This window comes from Pongo abelii, chromosome 14 (genome assembly GCF_028885655.2).
Source record: "Pongo abelii isolate AG06213 chromosome 14, NHGRI_mPonAbe1-v2.0_pri, whole genome shotgun sequence".
Taxonomy (NCBI): Eukaryota; Metazoa; Chordata; class Mammalia; order Primates; family Hominidae; genus Pongo; species Pongo abelii.
Window position 1 is genome coordinate 47,772,771 of NC_071999.2, and position 18,400 is coordinate 47,791,170.

Here is an 18,400-nt window from a genome sequence, read left to right on the forward strand (position 1 = left end):
TCCTGTGGGCATTGAGTGCTATAAATGTCCCTCTAAACACTACTTTAGCTGTGTCCCAGAGATTCTGGTACATTGTGTCTTTGTTCTCATTTTGGTTTCAAATAACTTATTTATTTCTGCCTTAACCCAGTAATCTTTCAGGAGCAGGTTGTTCAGTTTTCATGTAGTTGTGTGGTTTTGTTCTTAATCCTGAGTTCTAATTTGATTGCACTGTGGTCTGAGAGATGGTTTCTTATGATTTCTGTTCTTTTGCATTTGCTGAGGAGTGTTTTATTTCCAATTATGTGGTTGATTTTAGAATAAGTGCTATGTGGTGCTGAGAAGAATGTAGATTCTGTTGATTTGGGGTGGAGAGTTCCGTAGATGTCTATTAGATCCACTTGGTGCAGAGCTGAGTTCAAGTCCTGAATATCCTTGTTAATTTTCTGTCTCGTTGATCTGTCTATTATTGACAGTGGGGTATTAAAGTCTCCCACTATTATTGTGTGGGAGTTTAAGTCTCTTTGTAGGTCTCTAAGAACTTGCTTTATGAATCTGGGTGCTCCTGTATTGGGTGCATATATATTTAGGATAGTTAGTTCTTCTTGTTCCATTAATCCCTTTACCATTATGTAATGCCCTTTGCCTTTTTTGATCTTTGTTGGTTTAAAGTCTGTTTTATCAGAGACTAGGATTGCAACCCCTGCTTTTTTTTTTTTTTTTTGCTTTCAATTTGCTTGGTAAATCTTCCTCCATCCCTTTATTTTGAGCCAATAAGTGTCTTTGCATGTGAGGTGGGTCTCCTGAATACAGCACACTGATGGGTATTGACTCTTTATCCAATTTGCCAGTCTGTGCCTTTTAATTGGGTCACTTAGCCCATTTACATTTAAGGTTAATATTGCTATTTGTGAACTTGATCCTGTCATTATGATGCTAGATGGTTATTTTTCCCATTAGTTGATGCAGTTTCTTCATAGTGTCAATGACCCTTACATTCTGGTTTGTTTTTGCAGCGGCTGGTACCGGTTTTTCCTTTCCATATTTAGTGCTTCCTTCAGGAGCTCTTGTAAGGCAGGCCTGGTGATGACAAAAATCCCTCAGCATTTGCTTGTCTGTAAAGGATTTTATTTCTCCTTCACTTATGAAGCTTAGTTTGGCTGGATATGAAATTCTGGGTTGAAAATTCTTTTCTTTAAGAATGTTGAATATTGGCCCCAACTCTCTGCTGGCTTGTAGGGTTCCTGCAGAGAGATCCACTGTTAGTCTGATGGGCTTCCCTTTGTGGGTAATCAGACCTTTCTCTCTGAATGCCCTTAACATTTTTTCCTTCATTTCAACCTTGGTGAATCTGATGATTATGTGTCTTGGGGTTGCTCTTCTCGAGGAGTATCTTTGTGATGTTCTCTGTATTTCCTGAATTTGAATGCTGGCTTATCTTGCTAGGTTGGGGAAGTTCTCCTGGATAATACCCTGAAGTGCATTTTCCAACTTGGTTCTATTCTCCCCATCACTTTCAGGTACACCAATCAAACGTAGGTTCGGTCTTTTCACATAGTCCCATATTTCTTGGAGGCTTTGTTCATTCCTTTTCATTCTTTTTTCTCTAATCTTGTCTTCACCCTTTACTTCATTAAGTTGATCTTCAATCTCTGATATCCTTTCTTCTGCTTGATCTATTTAGCTATTGATACTTGTGTATGCTTTACAAGGTTCTCATGCTGTGTTTTTCAGCTCCATTAGGTCATTTATGTTCTTCTCTAAACTGGTTATTCTAGTTAGCAATTCCTGTAACCTTTTTTCAAGGTTCTTAGCTTCCATGCATTGGGTTAGAACATGCTCCTTTAGTTCGAAGGAATTTGTTATTACTCCCCCTTCTGAAGCCTACTTCTGTCAATTTGTCACACTCATTCTCCATTCAGTTTTGTTCCCTTGCTGGCGAGGAGTTGTGATCCTTTGGAGGAAAAGAGGCATTCTGGTTTTTGGAATTTTCAGCCTTTTTGTGCTAGTTTTTCCTCATCTTCATGGATTTATCTACCTTTGGTCTTTGCTGTTGGTGACCTACGGATGGAGTTTATGCGTGGTCGTCCTTTTTGTTGATGTTGATGCTATTGCTTTCTGATCGTTAGTTTTCCTTCTAACAGTCAGGGCCCTCTTCTGCAGGTCTGCTGGAGTTTGCTGGGGATCCACTCCAGACTCTGTTTACTTGGGTATCACCAGCGAAGGCTGCAGAACAGCAAAGATTGCTGCCTGTTCCTTCCTCTGGAAGCTTCATCCCAGAGGGGCACCCTCCAGATGCCAGCTGGAGCTCTCCTGTATGAGGTGTCTGTTGACCCCTGCTGGGAAGTGTCTTCCCGTCAGGAGGCACAGCGGTCAGGGACCCACTTGAGGAGGCAGTCTGTCCCTTAGCAGAGCTGGAGCACTGTGCTGGGAGATCCACTGCTCTCTTCAGAGCCAGCAGGCAGGAACATTTAAGTCTGCTGAAGCTGTGCTCATAGCTGCCCCTTCTCCCAGGTGCTCTGTTCCAGGCAGATGGGAGTTATATCTATAAGCCCCTGACTGGGGCTGCTGCTTTTCCTTGAGAGATACCGTGCCCAGAGAGGAGGAATCTAGAGAGGCAGTCTGGCTACAGCAGCTTTGTGGAGCTGCAGTTTGCTCTGCCCAGTCTGAACCCAGGCAGCTTTGTTTACATTGTGAGTGGAAAACCACCTACTCAAGCCTCAGTAATGGTGGATGCCCCTCCCTCCACCAAGCTAGAGCTTCCCAGGTCAACTTCAGACTGCTGTGCTGGCAGCAAGAATTTCAAGTCATGGATCTTAGCTTGCTGGCCTCCATGGGGGTGGTAACCACTGAGCAAGACCACTTGGCTCCCTAGCTTCAGCCCCCTTTCCGGGAGAGTGAACGGTTCTGTCTCACTGGTGTTCCAGGCACCACTGGGATATGTAAAGAAAATCCTGCAGCTAGCTTTGTGTCTGCCCAAATGCCCCCCAGTTTTGTGTTTGAAACCAGGGCCCTTGTGGTGTAAGCACCTGAGGGAATCTCCTGGCAGTCCCTCATGGCACGGTTTCTCATGGCTTCCCTTGGCTAGGGGAAGGAGTTCTCTGACCCCTCACACTTCCTGGGTGAGGTGACGCCTCACCCTTCTTCTGCTCACCCTTTGTGGGCTGCACCCACTGTCTAACCAGTCCCAATGAGATGAACCAGGTACCTCAGTTGGAAATGCAGAAATCACCCCTCTTCTGCATTGGTCTGGCTGGGAGCTGTAGATTGGAGCTGTTCCTATTCAGCCACCTTGCCCGGGAATCAGTATTGATCTTTTAAATATTTACAAAGTTGCATTGATAATCCACTGTGGAGTGCTGCATGGTATATATTATCCAATTCACTTTTTAAAAAATCAGAATACATTTGGAGAATGTTTTTATAGCCAGGGACCTGAAAAAACACTTCGATATTCACTATGAATTTGAATATGACTGGGTATATTCAAGGGATGACTGGACTGGCTCACTGGATGCCTATTTGCATGAAGACTTTCCAGGAGTTTTATTAGAAGGTCAATGACTTGGCATAGTAAGACTAATATCCTGCTCCAGAATTATGACCATATGTCTTTGTGAAACTGAAGCCTCCCCTTATTCAGCCAAGCAGTATTCCGGGTGGGAATGGAACATACCCAAGGACAGAAAGAATTGTGATGCATGAATTTCATCTGTAGGTAATGACTGAATAAAAGGGATAATGTTCTATTATAGCACAGTGTGGGCTGCTTGAATTCCCTTTTCATTCCAGAGATCAAGGGAAGAAATCATAGATTTCAGAAAATCATGGATTTGAGTACTGACTCTCCTACTTAACAGTTGTGCTTATTAGGATCTGTTTTTAGAGAACCATTGCTAGTCCCTAATGAAAAATCTTTTTTGGTAAATTATGATTTTTAAAAATAACCTGACCTCAAGTCTAGAATTCTCTGTGAGTTCCCAGTGGACTTACTCTAGTTTCTTTTGATATCTTATCACTTTCTTCTATAGATTTTATTTGAGATTATAGGGTTGAAACTAAATCTTTGGATATTCCCTTCTCAAGTCCACTTTAGACTTTTTTCCCGAATTGTTTGAAATCTGTTTTTCCAAAGTCTTAGCACATATCTGACCACATCCAGTTTTTCTTTTGCCGATAATCACTGCTTCTAAGTGTCCCAAGTAGTTTTCACTCACTAAAAGTGGTTCTTATAATCCAAACTAAGACTGACTCTAAATATCCCTATTTTTGTGACCAGTGGCTCCTATAGGTTTGGTGTACGTGACAGCTTTTGTTTTGGAATCTCAGAAAAGTAGGGGTTTTCTATGAAGAGGTCAAAGAAAAAACAAGATAATAAGGAATAACTAACTCCCCCTCCCCCACCAAAAACTTTGAGCTCAAGGGACTACATAGCTTAATGGGAAATGAAATTCAACCAAGACTCTAGAAGACTAAGTAGAGTCCAGGGGATAAACAGCAGTAGAGTGGGGAGAGGACTGCCTTCTCTTCCTTAAGGAGCATGGAGGTCCTCTGAGGGCTTGGGTAGTCAAGCGGCATGTCTATGCCTGGCAGAGACATCCTCACGGACATCTCTGCACCTAAGAGGATCCTGGCAAAAGGATGTGAGCAGAGCATTTCCTTCTGGGTTCATAGTTTTTTGGGAAAGTGTGTACCTCCGTGATATACAGTGGCACTCTCCCTCTAGAAGATGGGTTTCTTTGAATTAGAGTTGAACTTCATCTTGGATTCCAATCAGGAGTCCCTCTTCCTCACTTGGTATCACTCATGAGGTCACATTTACCCTGATATTCCATGAAAACACTTTATCACCCACCTTCTAAACAGCCAGTGTCTTAAGCAGTGAGTCTCATTGCTGTACCAATATTTTAACTGTGAAATAGTACACCTTTTCTACTAATAGTTGACATTGTATTCCCTGTAGTAATTAGATTATGGGTGTTTCTATTCCATTTTTTTTTGTAATCAGTTTAAATTCTTTTTGAAATGTTAAACTAGTCTTTGGGAAAACATTTTTTGTCCCAAACTTAGGATATACATTACTTCCTCATTCTTAAATTTTAAAATATGTCTACAAATTTAGATCTCATTCTTTGATACCATCTACATAGCTAGTTTTATCTTATTTCCTCTTTTCTTATAAAATGACAACTTTCAGTGATGTTAGGTAAACATTGACTGTATGTCTAAGTCCTTCAGCCTCCTACCTGACTTCATAGGTCCCAAAGGTACCTCTTAGATTTGTGTTTGTGCTAGAGAGTGTCCACCATCTGTCGGCCTCATGTCGATTCTTCTATACCCCTCTCTTTATCAGACTAGTAGGAAGACGGCAAAATACATTTCCCAAAATCCCTTGCTAGCTGGCATCCAATGGAGGGCAGGACATGAAGGCTGGAAGGAAGAAGCCATTTTTTAAAAATATTTTCTGCTTGCACCTGTAGCAGTGCCAGCAGCAGCAGCCACACGGACAGCAACAGTGGTGACAGCAACAGTGAGATTAGCAGTTTGGGCAAGAACATAGAAGCAAGGGTGCCTGGTGAACACAGGTTCCCGAGGTGCTGCTCAGGCAGCAGTTCTCCAAAGGAAGCAGCCTCTATGGCACAGTGTCTATGGGCTGTGGGTAAAATTATTTTCCCTTTTGTCCTCCAGCTCTATGTGCGATCACAGTTTAGAGCAATTGCCAGTCCTTGGATAACCTAACTCTCCTTGTTTTACTCCTGTAACCCATTTCTATATTTTCATAACAGATTCCTTACATTAAATGCCCTCTGTCAAACACAGATCTGTTACTGTTCTCCTGATTGAGTAGGGTCCAATGCAAGCTGGTAGGAATGTCAGCATGTGTGTGCAACATCAGCAGATGCGGTGCACCCAGAATGAATTTCATCGTACCCTGGAAAAACATTTGAGGAAGACTCAATTGACAATGTCAACTCTGCACACCACTGTTCTTTATCTCTTGATAAAGAATCATTAACCTCTCAGATCCAGTGAAAGATTTTATGTTATTCACTGGCATTTAAAGACACTTGTTTGTGCTGTGCTTATTTCCCAGGAGGTCTGCATTCAAATTATTGGGGAAAAAATGCAAGACTTTTGCATCTGTTGAGCTCTTTCTTCTTCAAGGCATATGATTCATCACTCTCATCTCCCTGCTTTTTTCTTCCCCTTAGTCTCCTAAGAATTTTGAATGTATTTTCTTTTGATATTTCTTCTTCTCTTTCCTTTAGGAACTCTTCATCTTTGCAGATAAGCTGGCATTCAGAAGGAGAACACTTGAGAAAGAAAGGAAGCCAGTAGAATAATGCTATCACAGAAGAAAGGATGAGGTCAGTGTGGGCTCTAGTCTCATGCCACAGGTTAATTATCATCATATGTAGCCTCTAATTAAGATAAAATATGGAGACTATCTTATTCCCCTACAAAATGAAAAGGAACTTAGCTTAAACTATGGAATAATTTCATAGGTTACCACAGTCAAATTCATGCCCATACCTCTATAGTCAGGAACTCTTCCTTCATCGTCCTGAGCAATGAGAAAGGGGACTACTGACTCCAAATTTTGGAAATATTTATGTCATGGCCCATTGCCCTGATGGATTTGTTGACATTTAATATTTAGAATCTCTGCCTCTATGCATGTTACCCCCTGATATCTGAATGTAACACAGATATGGTAGATTTAGAAGATGACACTTAATTAGACACAAAATTTGGAAGAAAAAATATCAAACTGTGTAGCTGAATGTTACCCAGAAGTGAAGAAAGGCATGCAGCCAGATTTCCCCAGCTCTTTGTTTCATCACATGATGTTGCTTGGATATCAGCTTATCAACAGACTTCTACTACCACCACCAGCATATAAACAGAGTCTGCGTAAGAAAACTACACTGAATAGGAATGGCAGCTTTTAAAAGTGGGGGAACTACAGTATAGGGTAAGTTCTTTTTAGGCAAATCTGTCTTTTTGTTTCAGATATATTATTTTGTAGATGTTTTTCTCCCTGAATTCCATGAGTATTTTAATCAAATTTTATCAGGTATAGGCCACTTGAATAGGTAAGATAAATTTATTCAGCAGTAGACCCAGAAAAGTATACATGAATTGTTGCCATAAGAAAGAGCATCAGTCATTTCTTTATGCTATTTGAGGAGAGAAGAAATCTTTCCAGCTTGAAGCGTATTTATTCTTTGTTCTACAGATCTGGAAAATGGGAGGAAGGATATTGAAATGATTTGAGTACAGGATAGAGCATAGGCGTCAATCACAGAGAATATTAAAGGAGTATATCTTGGTTAGTATGGTTTCTGGAGTGCACATTGAAGGAAAGCAGTACTAACTAAAATATTTATAGTTTAATTTATACGTTTATATAGCAGAAACAGTACACACAGAGATGTTGACTAATGTTTTCCTAATAAATTTCTCTTCTGGAAGAATGGAACCTTCGATGTGTGAACTCAAATCAGTCTCCACATGTATTACAATACTCCTTAAACATGTGTATGTTTGTGAACCTATGTGTGTGCATGTGTTTGTGTGCATGAACATGTGTGAAGGTCGGGGAGAGAGAGAAGAAATTGGCATAAAGTGAGAGCATTCTATATTCACGATTTCAGTGAATCAAACACCCAGTGAGGTAGGCATTGTAACTGCTGTCTTAAGGATGAGAGGGCTGAGGCTTACAGAAGGAAAGAAACTCCAGTCTTTCTAGTTCTAAAGGCCATACAGCCTCTATTACAGTTTATTTTCTTCAGTTAGTATACGTGCAGGTGTTAATAATAATCTATGTTTAGCAGATTGTTACTATGCTTGATTTGCTGTGGTCTTACTTTCTATCATTCAGTAATTCGCACTGCTAACAAAGATAAAGGAGTAAGCAGAGGGGAAAATACTCTGGGTTTGCACTCTGTGACTTGGCAACCTATTCCAATATGTCTATTCCTGCTGGATTGTTAAATTCATATTATTATACACACTTCAGACTCTAAACCCTAAATCACCAGGAAAGGTGACTTAATCATAGCAAATGTGACTCTTTTATTCTGTATCTTTGTCAAGCAAGTGGAAACATGACAAGTTTAATAGTTTATTTTATAGTACAATGCTATAAAATTGCATATCTAAATATGCAAGAAGTGGAGAACGATGTAAAGGCATACTATACTGCCACTAAAAATCATATTTTTAAGGCATACTTAATGATCTGAGAAAGTGCACAAAACACATAAATTATGATCTCCCTTTTCTAAAATTACACCCAATGTACACGGAAAAAAATAAATAAATAAATAAAAGGAAAGTGAAGCTCAGTGCGGTGACTCATACCTGTAATCCCAGCACTTTGGGAGCCTGAGGTGGAGGATAACTTGAGCCCAGGAGTTTGAGACCAGCCCGGGGAACATAGGGAGATCTTATCTCTACTAACAATTTAAAAAATAATTGGGTGTGGGGTTCGTATCTGTAGTCCCAGCTACTTAGGAGGCTGAAGTGGGAGGACGGCTTGAACCCAGGAGTTCAAGACTGCAGTGAGCTATAATCGCACCACTATGCTCCAGCCTGGATGATAGAGTGAGACTCTGTCTCAAAAAATATATATAAATAAATAAACAAATAAAAGGAAATCAACCAAATGCTAACAATAATTATAGATAGTTAGATGCAAGTTGAGTATGCCTTATCCAAAACGCTTGGGACCAGAAGTGTTTTGAATTCCAGATTTTTTTTTTTTTTGATTCTGGAAAATTTACATTATCTTTGCCAGTTGAGCCTCCCAAATTCAAAATCCAAAATCCAATATGCTCCAATGAACATTTCCTTTGAGCATCTTGTGGGCACTAAAAAGTTTTAGATTTGGAGATTTTCAGATTTTGGACTTTTAGATTTGGGATGCTCAACTTGTATGAGTAATCTTATTTTCTTCTTCAATTATTAAATTTTTCCAAATCTTCCAAAACAATATATATTACTTTTAGAATCAGATATGAAAATCAATATTATTTAAAATTATCAAAAAATTACTATTATAAAAATAGTATGCTCTACAACACACCTGTTCCAAACAGTTAGAAAGACAAGAGCTCTGAATTATTCCTTAACTTCACAAATAATTAATAATTATTTTCATATATAAAGGGTGAGAATAGGAAAAGGTGTGGAATTAAGTAGTCTGGTGATGTCCAATTACTTGGAAATGTGAACAAATGTTCTTATCCCTTAGAACAAATTGCATTTTTAAAAATTCATTTACTTGCTTACTTATTTACTTAAGTACATCCCCAAAATTGGTTAAGCTAAAAGAAATTTTACGCTATGCTTTGTTGTTTCTTGGAGGTATAGGATAAACGATGGGACAAAACTGGAAAAGACAACAAAAGCTTTGGAATGTTCCACAACTTCCTTTCATTCGAGTTCCTCCCTCCATCTATGACACTTCCTTATTAAAGGTATGGCTTTTTTTTTTTTTTTCCACAGATAGAGTGACCTGTCTGTCTCTCCTTCAAGGTTTAAGGAGTTTTTCTGCTGTCTTTGTTTACCTAGCATTAGGAAGAATATTGGCCGCATAATAAGCCCTTGCTGGGTGTTGAAGACCATTCATGAGTGAACAAATGAGCACTTGGGTAACCTCCTACACTCGTCCCATTTCAGGAGCTCTGGTAGACAGTCACCTCTTCATGGCTGACCCACTGTCAGTGATGGGAAACTTACTAATTGGCCACACTATGGCTCCCTGTTGGAGAGCTGTTAGTCCCTTTTGATCAAAGTTAGTTAAAGCCATTCTTATAAATACGCTGTAAAAATTTCAGTTCTCGGCTGGGCGTGGTGGCTCACTCCTGTAATCCCAGCACTTTGGGAGGCCGAGGCGGGTGGATCACGAGGTCAGGAGATTGAGACCATCCTGGCTAACATGGTGAAACCCTGTCTCTACTAAAAATACAAAAAAAAAAAAAACAAATTAGCCGGGCGTCCTGGCAGGTGTCTGTAGTCCTAGCTACTCGGGAGGCTGAGGCAAGAGAATGGCGTGAACTCGGGAGGCAGAGGTCGCAGTGAGCCGAGATCGTGCCACTGCACTCCAGCCTGGGCAACTGAGCAAGACTCCGTCTCAAAAAAAAAAAAAAAAAATCAGTTATCTCCCAAACCCTCAAGGAAGGATCAACAACAAGGTAAAAATATTAGTAATGTTACCTGTTACTTCTCATTTAGGAAGTTTAGGGTTTTACTAAGGAAAAGAGGTAGGCATTTTCTGCTTTGTAAAATAAAATCATCACTTTTAAGATTTTTATCTTCTATGGAAACTCCCATTGCATTTTGGAGTTCTGCTCTTGAAATTGGCTTACAATTTTCATATTATCTTGTTCTCAATCATTTTAAAAGGCAAAATTAGTTATTCAGTAGTGGAATTCATTCTCTTCAAATATGTTATCCTTTAAAACATCTACTTCAGAAACTAAAGCTGAAATAGTGTCTCAAATTATGAAGTACTTGGCTTTGCTACTTTCACTCTAGATATATTTTTGATACTAAGTTTAAGGCCAAAAACAAAACAAAACAAAACAAAACACTAACTCACAGATTTCAGGCCCACACAAAATGTCTAACAGGTAGAAGTCACCTTACTCTACCTTTACATATAATTATCTTAAGTTTAGTTTTTATTGCATAGTTATCAACTCATTTTGAAAATTCTGTTATTGTTTTGAATTTTTTGGTCTAGGATGAACTTATTTTATCTTAATTTTTCTAAAATGTTGATGCCACTATCTGTTTCCCTATCTGTAAAGTGAACACAATAAATTGCTCATCTCATAGGATTGTTGAAACTTAAGAGATTATGCATGCAAAATACATGCAAATGCAAATGCAAAATGCTGAGCACAGTATATAATGAACACTTAAGATATATTACGTATGTAATAGTAATTGAAATCCTGACCCTTCTTGTTTCTTTCTACCTTAAAGAAAGTAGCCTTCTAAATGGTCTCTCTACCGATGGTCTCTTTCCTCAAGCCCATTCCCCACTGCAGGGCCATTTTTTTTTTAATGCAAATCTGGTCAGTTAAGAGTATGGTGTTTTGGGTTGGATTGTTTGTTGGAAGGGCATGGGAAGCTGTCCTGTGCATTACAGGATGCTGAGCACATCCCAGGCCTCTACTCACTGAATGCCAGGAGCACCCCCTCCTCCTCCCACCAATTAAGACAATAAAAAAATTTTGCAGGCATTGCCAAATGTCCCCTGGGGTCAAAATCATCCCTGTTGAGAGCCACTGCCTTAAATAAAGACCTTTGGTGGCTCCTTATAGAATATTTAATACTTAAACTCAACATAGTTAAAAGGTTTCCATCATCTTCCCCTAACAGTCTTTTCACAATCAGACTCTGTTCCCTTTGAACTAAAAAGAAAAAAATCTTAGAATTTCTAACAGGTTTCCGGATGTTGTGCATGCCGTTTGAGAACCAGTATTCTAGTCCCTTAAGGAAACTCCTCATCTAAGACTCAGATAAGATGATCATCTCCTTTAGAAAACCTTCCTTGACTGCTTAGGGAGCTTGTTTACATTCTTTGTTTTCATGGCACCTTTTTACTAATGATATAATGAATGCTTACCACATTACTCATCCATCTATCTCCCTTGCTTACTGAGAACTTTCAGTGGAAAATTTTCTACCAGTCCAGAGGCCTAGCATACTTCAGCTCTGTGTAGCTTATTACAACCTACTTTCCTCAATAAGGATCAAAGAAATTATAAGATCCTGGAAATCCTTAGATGTCCCTCAGTTCAAGACAATTACCTAGAATTTTTTACTCACATGTTTTCATCATCATACAGATTAGCAGAAGACTGTTTAAGCAAATGAAGAGAGGAAACTCCCCAATTGTTATTTTCCAATTGTTGCACATTAAAAATATATATATGTTTAGCCAGAAAAGCTTCTTATTTCCATAAAAGTTAGCTCTGAATACATCACCATTTGAAAGCTGTGGAACTCAACATACTCATCAAAATCACCTGTTCTGTTCCGACAGGACCTCAACCAAGGGCAACAGCGCTACTTTTACAGCATTATGAGGATTTACAACTCCAGGCCCCAGTGGGAGGCCCTGCAGACCCGCTACATTCACAGCCTTCAGCACCAACAGCTGCTTGGTAAGTTTAACTACGTGATCCAAACTAAACACCTAAGGAATCAAACTCGTGCTGTAGCCGGAAGTCGTTTCCAGATAAATAATTCAAGCACAATGGCATCTACTGGCGTGCTATTTTATCAACATAGCTGGTTAGCCAAGTTTCAAAGTGCTTATTCTTGACAATGGAAAGCAAGGTTTTATGGGTAAATTAATAGGGTTTAAAGAAATTCAAGTATGGATAGTGATAAAATGTTAACTCTCTGAGATTTGTGAGAACTTAATCAAGTAAATCAATGGGTCTGGGCTTAGAAAACCAGGCGAGGCTCAAAGCACAGCTCAGCTCCTTGCTGTGTGCAAACTCAGAGGCTTGGTTTATTCACAACAATAATAGTTACATTTATTGCTCATTGACCACGTTCCAGACATTGTGCTAAGAGCTTTACATACAATATCTCATTTTCTCTCCACTTTATGGCTGTAGAAAATGGAAGCTCAGGCAGGTTATGTAACTTGATCAAGATCACACACAGGTAATAAATGTCAGTTAGGACTTCAAGCCAGAGCTGTCACCTCCAAAGATTATACATTTTCAGCCCCATCCTCTACTGTCTCTCCTCTTCTTTCAACCTCTTTAGATTTTACGAAGCACAAATGAAATAATGGTTGTGAAAGACCTTCACAAATTATAAGCATCAACTTACCGAAAGGCATAATTGTTGTAAAGTCCCTTTTCTTGCAGGATATTCTTTCAGCTGCTGGCTGCCCTTCATCATACCGTTCTCCTAACTCCACTAGAGTGCTTTTTAAACAAAAATCTACTCACTTGGCTTTAGCACATCTACTTTATGCTGTTGTTTTTATATTTACACAAAAGGAAGGCATGGTTTTTGCAATTGATTTAATAAAAACAATAACAATAGTTACCTTTTATTGAGGGCTTCCTGTGTGTCAGGTGCTGTTCTAAGAACTTTGCAGGTATTGTATTTAACACTCAAACACCTCTTTGTGGCAGGTGTCTTTATGACCTACAGTTTACAGAAGAGAAAACTAAAACATGGACAAGTTAAATAGCTTGACCAGGGTCATGCAACTATTTAATAGTAAACAGAGAAGCCAGGATTCATTCTGGTCCCCATGGTTGTCTGAAGTGTCACTAGAAGCATCATCTAGTAGCTTTGTTTTTAGAGCAAAATTGCATAGAAGCCAATGAATCCAGAAGCAGAAGTATTCAATGCTTAGTGCACATGAAATCCACCAGGTACCTTATTAAAATGCAGATTTCCAAGATTAACCCTCGGAGTTTCTGATTCAGAAGGTCTTTAGAGTCATAAATCTGAATTTTTAATAAGCATTTTGAAAAAGCTTCTGGCCTCAGCCCAATGCTTCACCAGTTGGTGGTCTGCAGACTACACAATGAGAAACACTGAGAGAGATCAAATATATCTTTTTGGTTTGAAGAAAGTTTTGATATCGAAGATATCATGGCTCAAGTCCCTTTCCAAATAATTTGACATGTTAATCAACGACTAAGTGTTTATTAACTTAATTGAATTAGAAATGCAAAAGAAGAAAAATATACTTCCAGTCTTCAAAGATCATATAATCTGGGCATGCTTACCACAAGAGTAGAATAAATTTTGTACACATAAGTAAATATTTGCAGTTTTGTTTTCTTATTTGCCTTTTAAAATTGTTGATTTTGAAGTTTCTTTCATTTCTTTCCCCTAGGCTATATTACTCAACGGGAAGCCTTGTCTTATGCTCTTGTACTTAGAGATTCAACCAGGAGAGCCTCAGCCAAGATAGCTCCTCAAAGAACCATTCCCCGGAAAACTTCAGCCATGACAAGAAGATGTCCATCAGTACTACCTGTATCTGTGGTTCTACCTAGGGCCCAAAGTAAAAGGCGCCAAATGCTCAGGAACTGAGACGTGGTGCATTTTCAGAGAAAGGAAGTTTGCCCATGTATCCCTGGTATCTAGTGGGTGCTTTGTGCATATTTGTTGAATGACAGTGAATAATTTCTAATATAAACCCCAGACCTAAAAATAATCTCTGATTCATATAAATTTTTCCAGCAAGACCAAGAGGTTTAAGAGCAATGGAGCTGAGAGTAAGCAAGCCTTTCCACATGACATCCGTAGAGTAAAAGGACTTTTAAAGCTTTCAAAGTAAAAGTTTCCTTTGAATTAGAACCTCCTAGAGAAGTCCCCAAAACAGTGAAAGGGGACAAGTGACCAGAAGGGGCCAGGTCCTCTGCCACTGGGTGACCATTTCTTGCAAACTATCGTGTATACATTTTGAAAATATACAAAACAACACGGGATTAACACTGATCATAGAGGGCTTACAAAATCATATCATCCCAGCAAAAATTGGCCTGTGCATTTCCTTCCTCTCCTCTTCCCCATCAGGCAATGGCATTTAATTTAGCCCCAAAGCTCTTCTAGTTCTCACCTGGCTTGATCACTTTGTGTCATCTTGAAACACGCACTTATCAGTCTACCACAGCTGAACTGATTTTACGGAGCTGTAACTGGCCTTGACATGGGTAAGAGAATTCATGCACACATCTTTCCCTGGCAGCTGAAGAAACACTCTTAAAAGAATATGAAATAACCCCGAAGACTTTATTTCAGGTCCAACCTTTCTGTGGCCTCAAATGTTTTCAGCAAAGCACGTAAAACTATACTAACCAAAAAGTGAGATAGCAGTGAGTCAGTTCATCATACAAAGGCATAGTATTGCATTAGTTATATTTAATGGTTATTTTCATCACCAGAGATTGTGTGTGTGTGTGTGTGCATGTGTGTGTGTTAAAAATCAGTCACCAGTGCTCACGTAAAGTCAAAACAAAACAAAAAAATGCTTCTTCATCATCATTTTAAAATATGTCACCCCATTCAAATCAGCTAATTCCTATGAAAGGAATTGGTTGAGGTGGAATATAAACTTTATTGACAAGGGATGTGCTAACATTGATCTGAGAGGAATATGCTGCATTATTATCAGAAAAAAATCATTATCTTCTCTTTGCAATCATGAACATATAAGACATAAAAATTGTCATGAGATTCTGAACACTAGTATTGAGGTCCAGCACTACTTCTGAGCTCCTATCTGACTTTTCTTTGGGAGGAATGGGAAGCGTGGTTGGCCCACTAGTCTGATAAGAAGTCTTGGGAAAGCTAATACTGACCTTGCTGGAGTCATTCACTTAATCATAAAGAAGCTTCTTGACCTCTGCAAATTCTGGCCCTGACATGTATTCTAAATACCTTTACAGTTCTAAGTGAGAAATTGTTACATAGGCTCAGAAGAAGAAAAGACTCCAGTGGGACTGGGATGAGCTGCGTGATAGCCCTCATAAAGCAGAGAGGTTGGTGGGAGACCTAACTTGGCCTATACTAACCTTCCCATTGTTTTCACAACGGGCCTTTTATCCCCTCTGAACTGCTTGCCTGCACTTTTATCTTAGACTTTTTTTTGATGCGCATAGGTATTTGCTGTGTAAGCCTTATCTAGTGATGCAGAATATCAAGGAGGCCACTTACAATTCTACGCTGCATCCCTGTATCAAAAATCTCAGAAGCACCTTGCATCCAATAGAGGCTTTTAAGAGCAGATTGACAGGTGAATGTCACAGGTCCATAAGAAGGACAAATAGATCTAAGTTGGGCGAAAGATTCTATTTGTTGGTTCTCCATTCTAAGATGATAACATGCCCCTGCACTTGAGACCTTACTTGAAACTTAAAGAAACGTGATTGGTTATGGTGCTGGGAGAAAGGGGTGCACCTGGGAGGACACTGAAAAAGATAAACAAAGGGGAAGGAAGAGAGGACAACCTGTAACTTTTAGAAAAGGCTACTACTTTTAACTGTTGGAGAAAATGCTATTGCTTGCACTCACAATGTCAATATACATTATCAGAATTTAAGTCCTGGAGATCAGAGACTGTTTCACCTGAAATTGCTAGCACCTAGAATGGCCCCCGGTTGCAGTAGGCAATCAATAATACTCTTTGAATAATAATGAGGTTTTCAAAAATTCTGCAAGTCAGACTGGCCTCTGGCTTTGTGATATTATTCTAGAGTCCCAGTAACCCACAATTGTTGATGAGGAGTAGCAGTAGAATATCAAGGACAGGTGATGAGACAAGTCTATCCCGCAAAGGGCAGGGAATAGAGGGTACACTGGAAAGAGTTTTAAAACAATAATACAGCTGACTACAAGTTGGTCTATTTTTTATTACCACCATGAGCCAGCAATTCTAAATAATATCAGTGATAAAATATTCATCCCCCAAAATCTTTTATTGGACTAGGTTCTAAACAATTTCTGAGGTTACTGTTGAGTTTTAAATAATACATATATGTAAGCTTCAAAGTAGCACATTTGTATTGTTTTTCTTCAACAATCATTTTACTCCAAATGGAAAGTAATTCAGAGAACTTCCTGGTATATGGTCGGCTCTCAGTACACACAGTATCAGCTCATGTGTCTCCAGCCCCTGTAGTACTATATATTATTGTATTTAAATGATAGATTTGAAATGAAAAATGATTGTACCATGATTGTAAAGACAAGAAACAGAACCTGAAATCTTCAATTTTTGATTCTATGTGGTGGTTTAGAGTTTTTTAAAACAATTTTTATGTATAATTTATATGCAATGAATGCATTCAAAGTTCAATGAATTTTTCTTCATTTCAATTACTGTATTTTAATTTCAAGAAAATCTATGTAATTTTGTTATAAATCTTTTTTGTAATCAGCTTTATAGTCTATTTTTGCTTGTATATGTATTCCCTCTCTTTTTAAAATAATGTAGAATCAGGGGGTACAAATGCAGGTGTGTTACATGGGTATATTTCATAATGCTGGGGTTTGGGCTTCTATAGAACACATCACCCAAATAGTAAACATAGTACCCAATAGGTCATTTTTTGACCCTTGCCCCCATCCCTCTCTCCTCTCTGTTGGAGTCATCAGTGTCTATTGTTTCCATTTTTATGTCCAAATGTACCCTTTGTTTACTTTTCACTTATAAGTGAGAATATGTGGTTTTCTGTTTCTGCATTAATTGATTTTGGATAATGGCCTCCAGCTGCATTCATGTTGCTGCAAAGGACATGTTTTATTCCTTTTTATGGCTGCATAGTATTCCATGGTGTGTGTGTGTATGTGTGTGTGTCTGTGTGTATTACATTTTTTAAATCCAGTCCACTGTTGATGGACACTTAGGTTGATACTGTGACTTTGCTATGATGAATAGTGCTATCATAAACATATGAATGCAGATGTCTTTTTGAGAAAATAATTTCTTTCCCTTTGGGTAGATGCCCAGCAGTAGCATTGCTAGGTGAACTAGTAGTTCTATTTTTATTTCTTTGAGAAATCTCCATACTGTTTTCCATAGAGGTTAAAAGTTCAATGAATCTTGACAAATGCATACAGTCATATAACTACCACCACAATCGACATACACCGTTTTCACTACCCCAAATGTTCCCCTATCCTTTTGCAGTCAATCTCCCACCCTAAAGTCTGGCCCATGGAAATCACTGAGCTGCTCTCTGTCACTCTAGTTTCGCCTTTTCTAGAATTTCGCATAACTGGAGTCAGAGTATATAGTGTTTTACACCTGGCTTCTCTCACTAGCATGATGCTATCTAGGGTCCTCATGTTGCATTTGTCAGCAGTTTGTTCCTTTTCTTTGCCGAGTTGCATTCCATTGTATGGATACACCACAATTTGCTTATCCAGTCACTGGTTGATGAGCATTTGGAGTTTTTCTAACTTTGGACTATTAGGCATAAAACTTCTATAAATTTTAAATGTGGGTGTTTGCATGAACATAAGTTTTTATTTCTCCTGGATAGTTTCCTAGGAGCACAATTACTAAGTCACATGGCAGATTTAGCCTTTATTTTATAAGACACTACCATAGTGCTTTCCAAAGTGGCTGCACCATTTTGTATTCCCACTAGCAATGAATAAGAGCCCTAATTGCACCACATTCTTACAATGTCCAACATTTTAATTTTTGTGTTCTAGTGACTGTGGCTGCTGGGTAGAGGAGAATTTGTATATATGGAAAATACAAGCATTGTGACTACTAGTTACAGTCACCCTCTTACTGGTAACTGTGACAAGTTTCAGGAAAGAGGATCATGATAGATATGGGGGTGATGATAATGATAATCTTGGAGATTTAATAGAAGAAATTTCAAAGTTTAGCGGTGAACCCTGA

The 18,400-nt window shown here is 38.9% G+C and overlaps 1 protein-coding gene across 2 annotated transcripts; it reads left to right on the forward strand.

Moving 5' to 3' along the window:
* The first annotated feature begins 6,853 nt into the window (after positions 1 to 6,853).
* FAM216B (family with sequence similarity 216 member B) lies at positions 6,854 to 16,840 on the forward strand. Of its 2 annotated transcripts, none has more exons than XM_024230945.3 (4): positions 6,854 to 6,955; positions 9,358 to 9,464; positions 12,044 to 12,164; positions 13,874 to 16,840. In XM_024230945.3, exons 2-4 carry the CDS (start codon positions 9,366 to 9,368, stop codon positions 14,071 to 14,073), a joined length of 420 nt encoding a protein of 139 aa, XP_024086713.1. In that variant the 5' UTR covers positions 6,854 to 6,955; positions 9,358 to 9,365; the 3' UTR covers positions 14,074 to 16,840. The 2 variants fall into 2 exon arrangements, with proteins under 2 accessions (XP_024086713.1, XP_002824267.1); XM_002824221.6 differs by having other exon boundaries at positions 9,352 to 9,464; positions 13,874 to 14,480.
* The last annotated feature ends 1,560 nt before the right edge of the window (positions 16,841 to 18,400 follow it).

What these genes read in the sequence shown, in the direction of transcription:
- FAM216B (XM_024230945.3), top strand. Translation starts at nt 9,366, where the DNA reads ATGGGACAAAACTGGAAAAGACAACAAAAGCTTTGGAATGTTCCACAA. An exon ending in ATGACACTTCCTTATTAAAG is followed by an intron (nt 9,465 to 12,043) that starts GTATGGCTTTTT and finishes CTGTTCCGACAG; the next exon opens with GACCTCAACCAAGGGCAACA. An exon ending in TCAGCACCAACAGCTGCTTG is followed by an intron (nt 12,165 to 13,873) that starts GTAAGTTTAACT and finishes TCTTTCCCCTAG; the next exon opens with GCTATATTACTCAACGGGAA.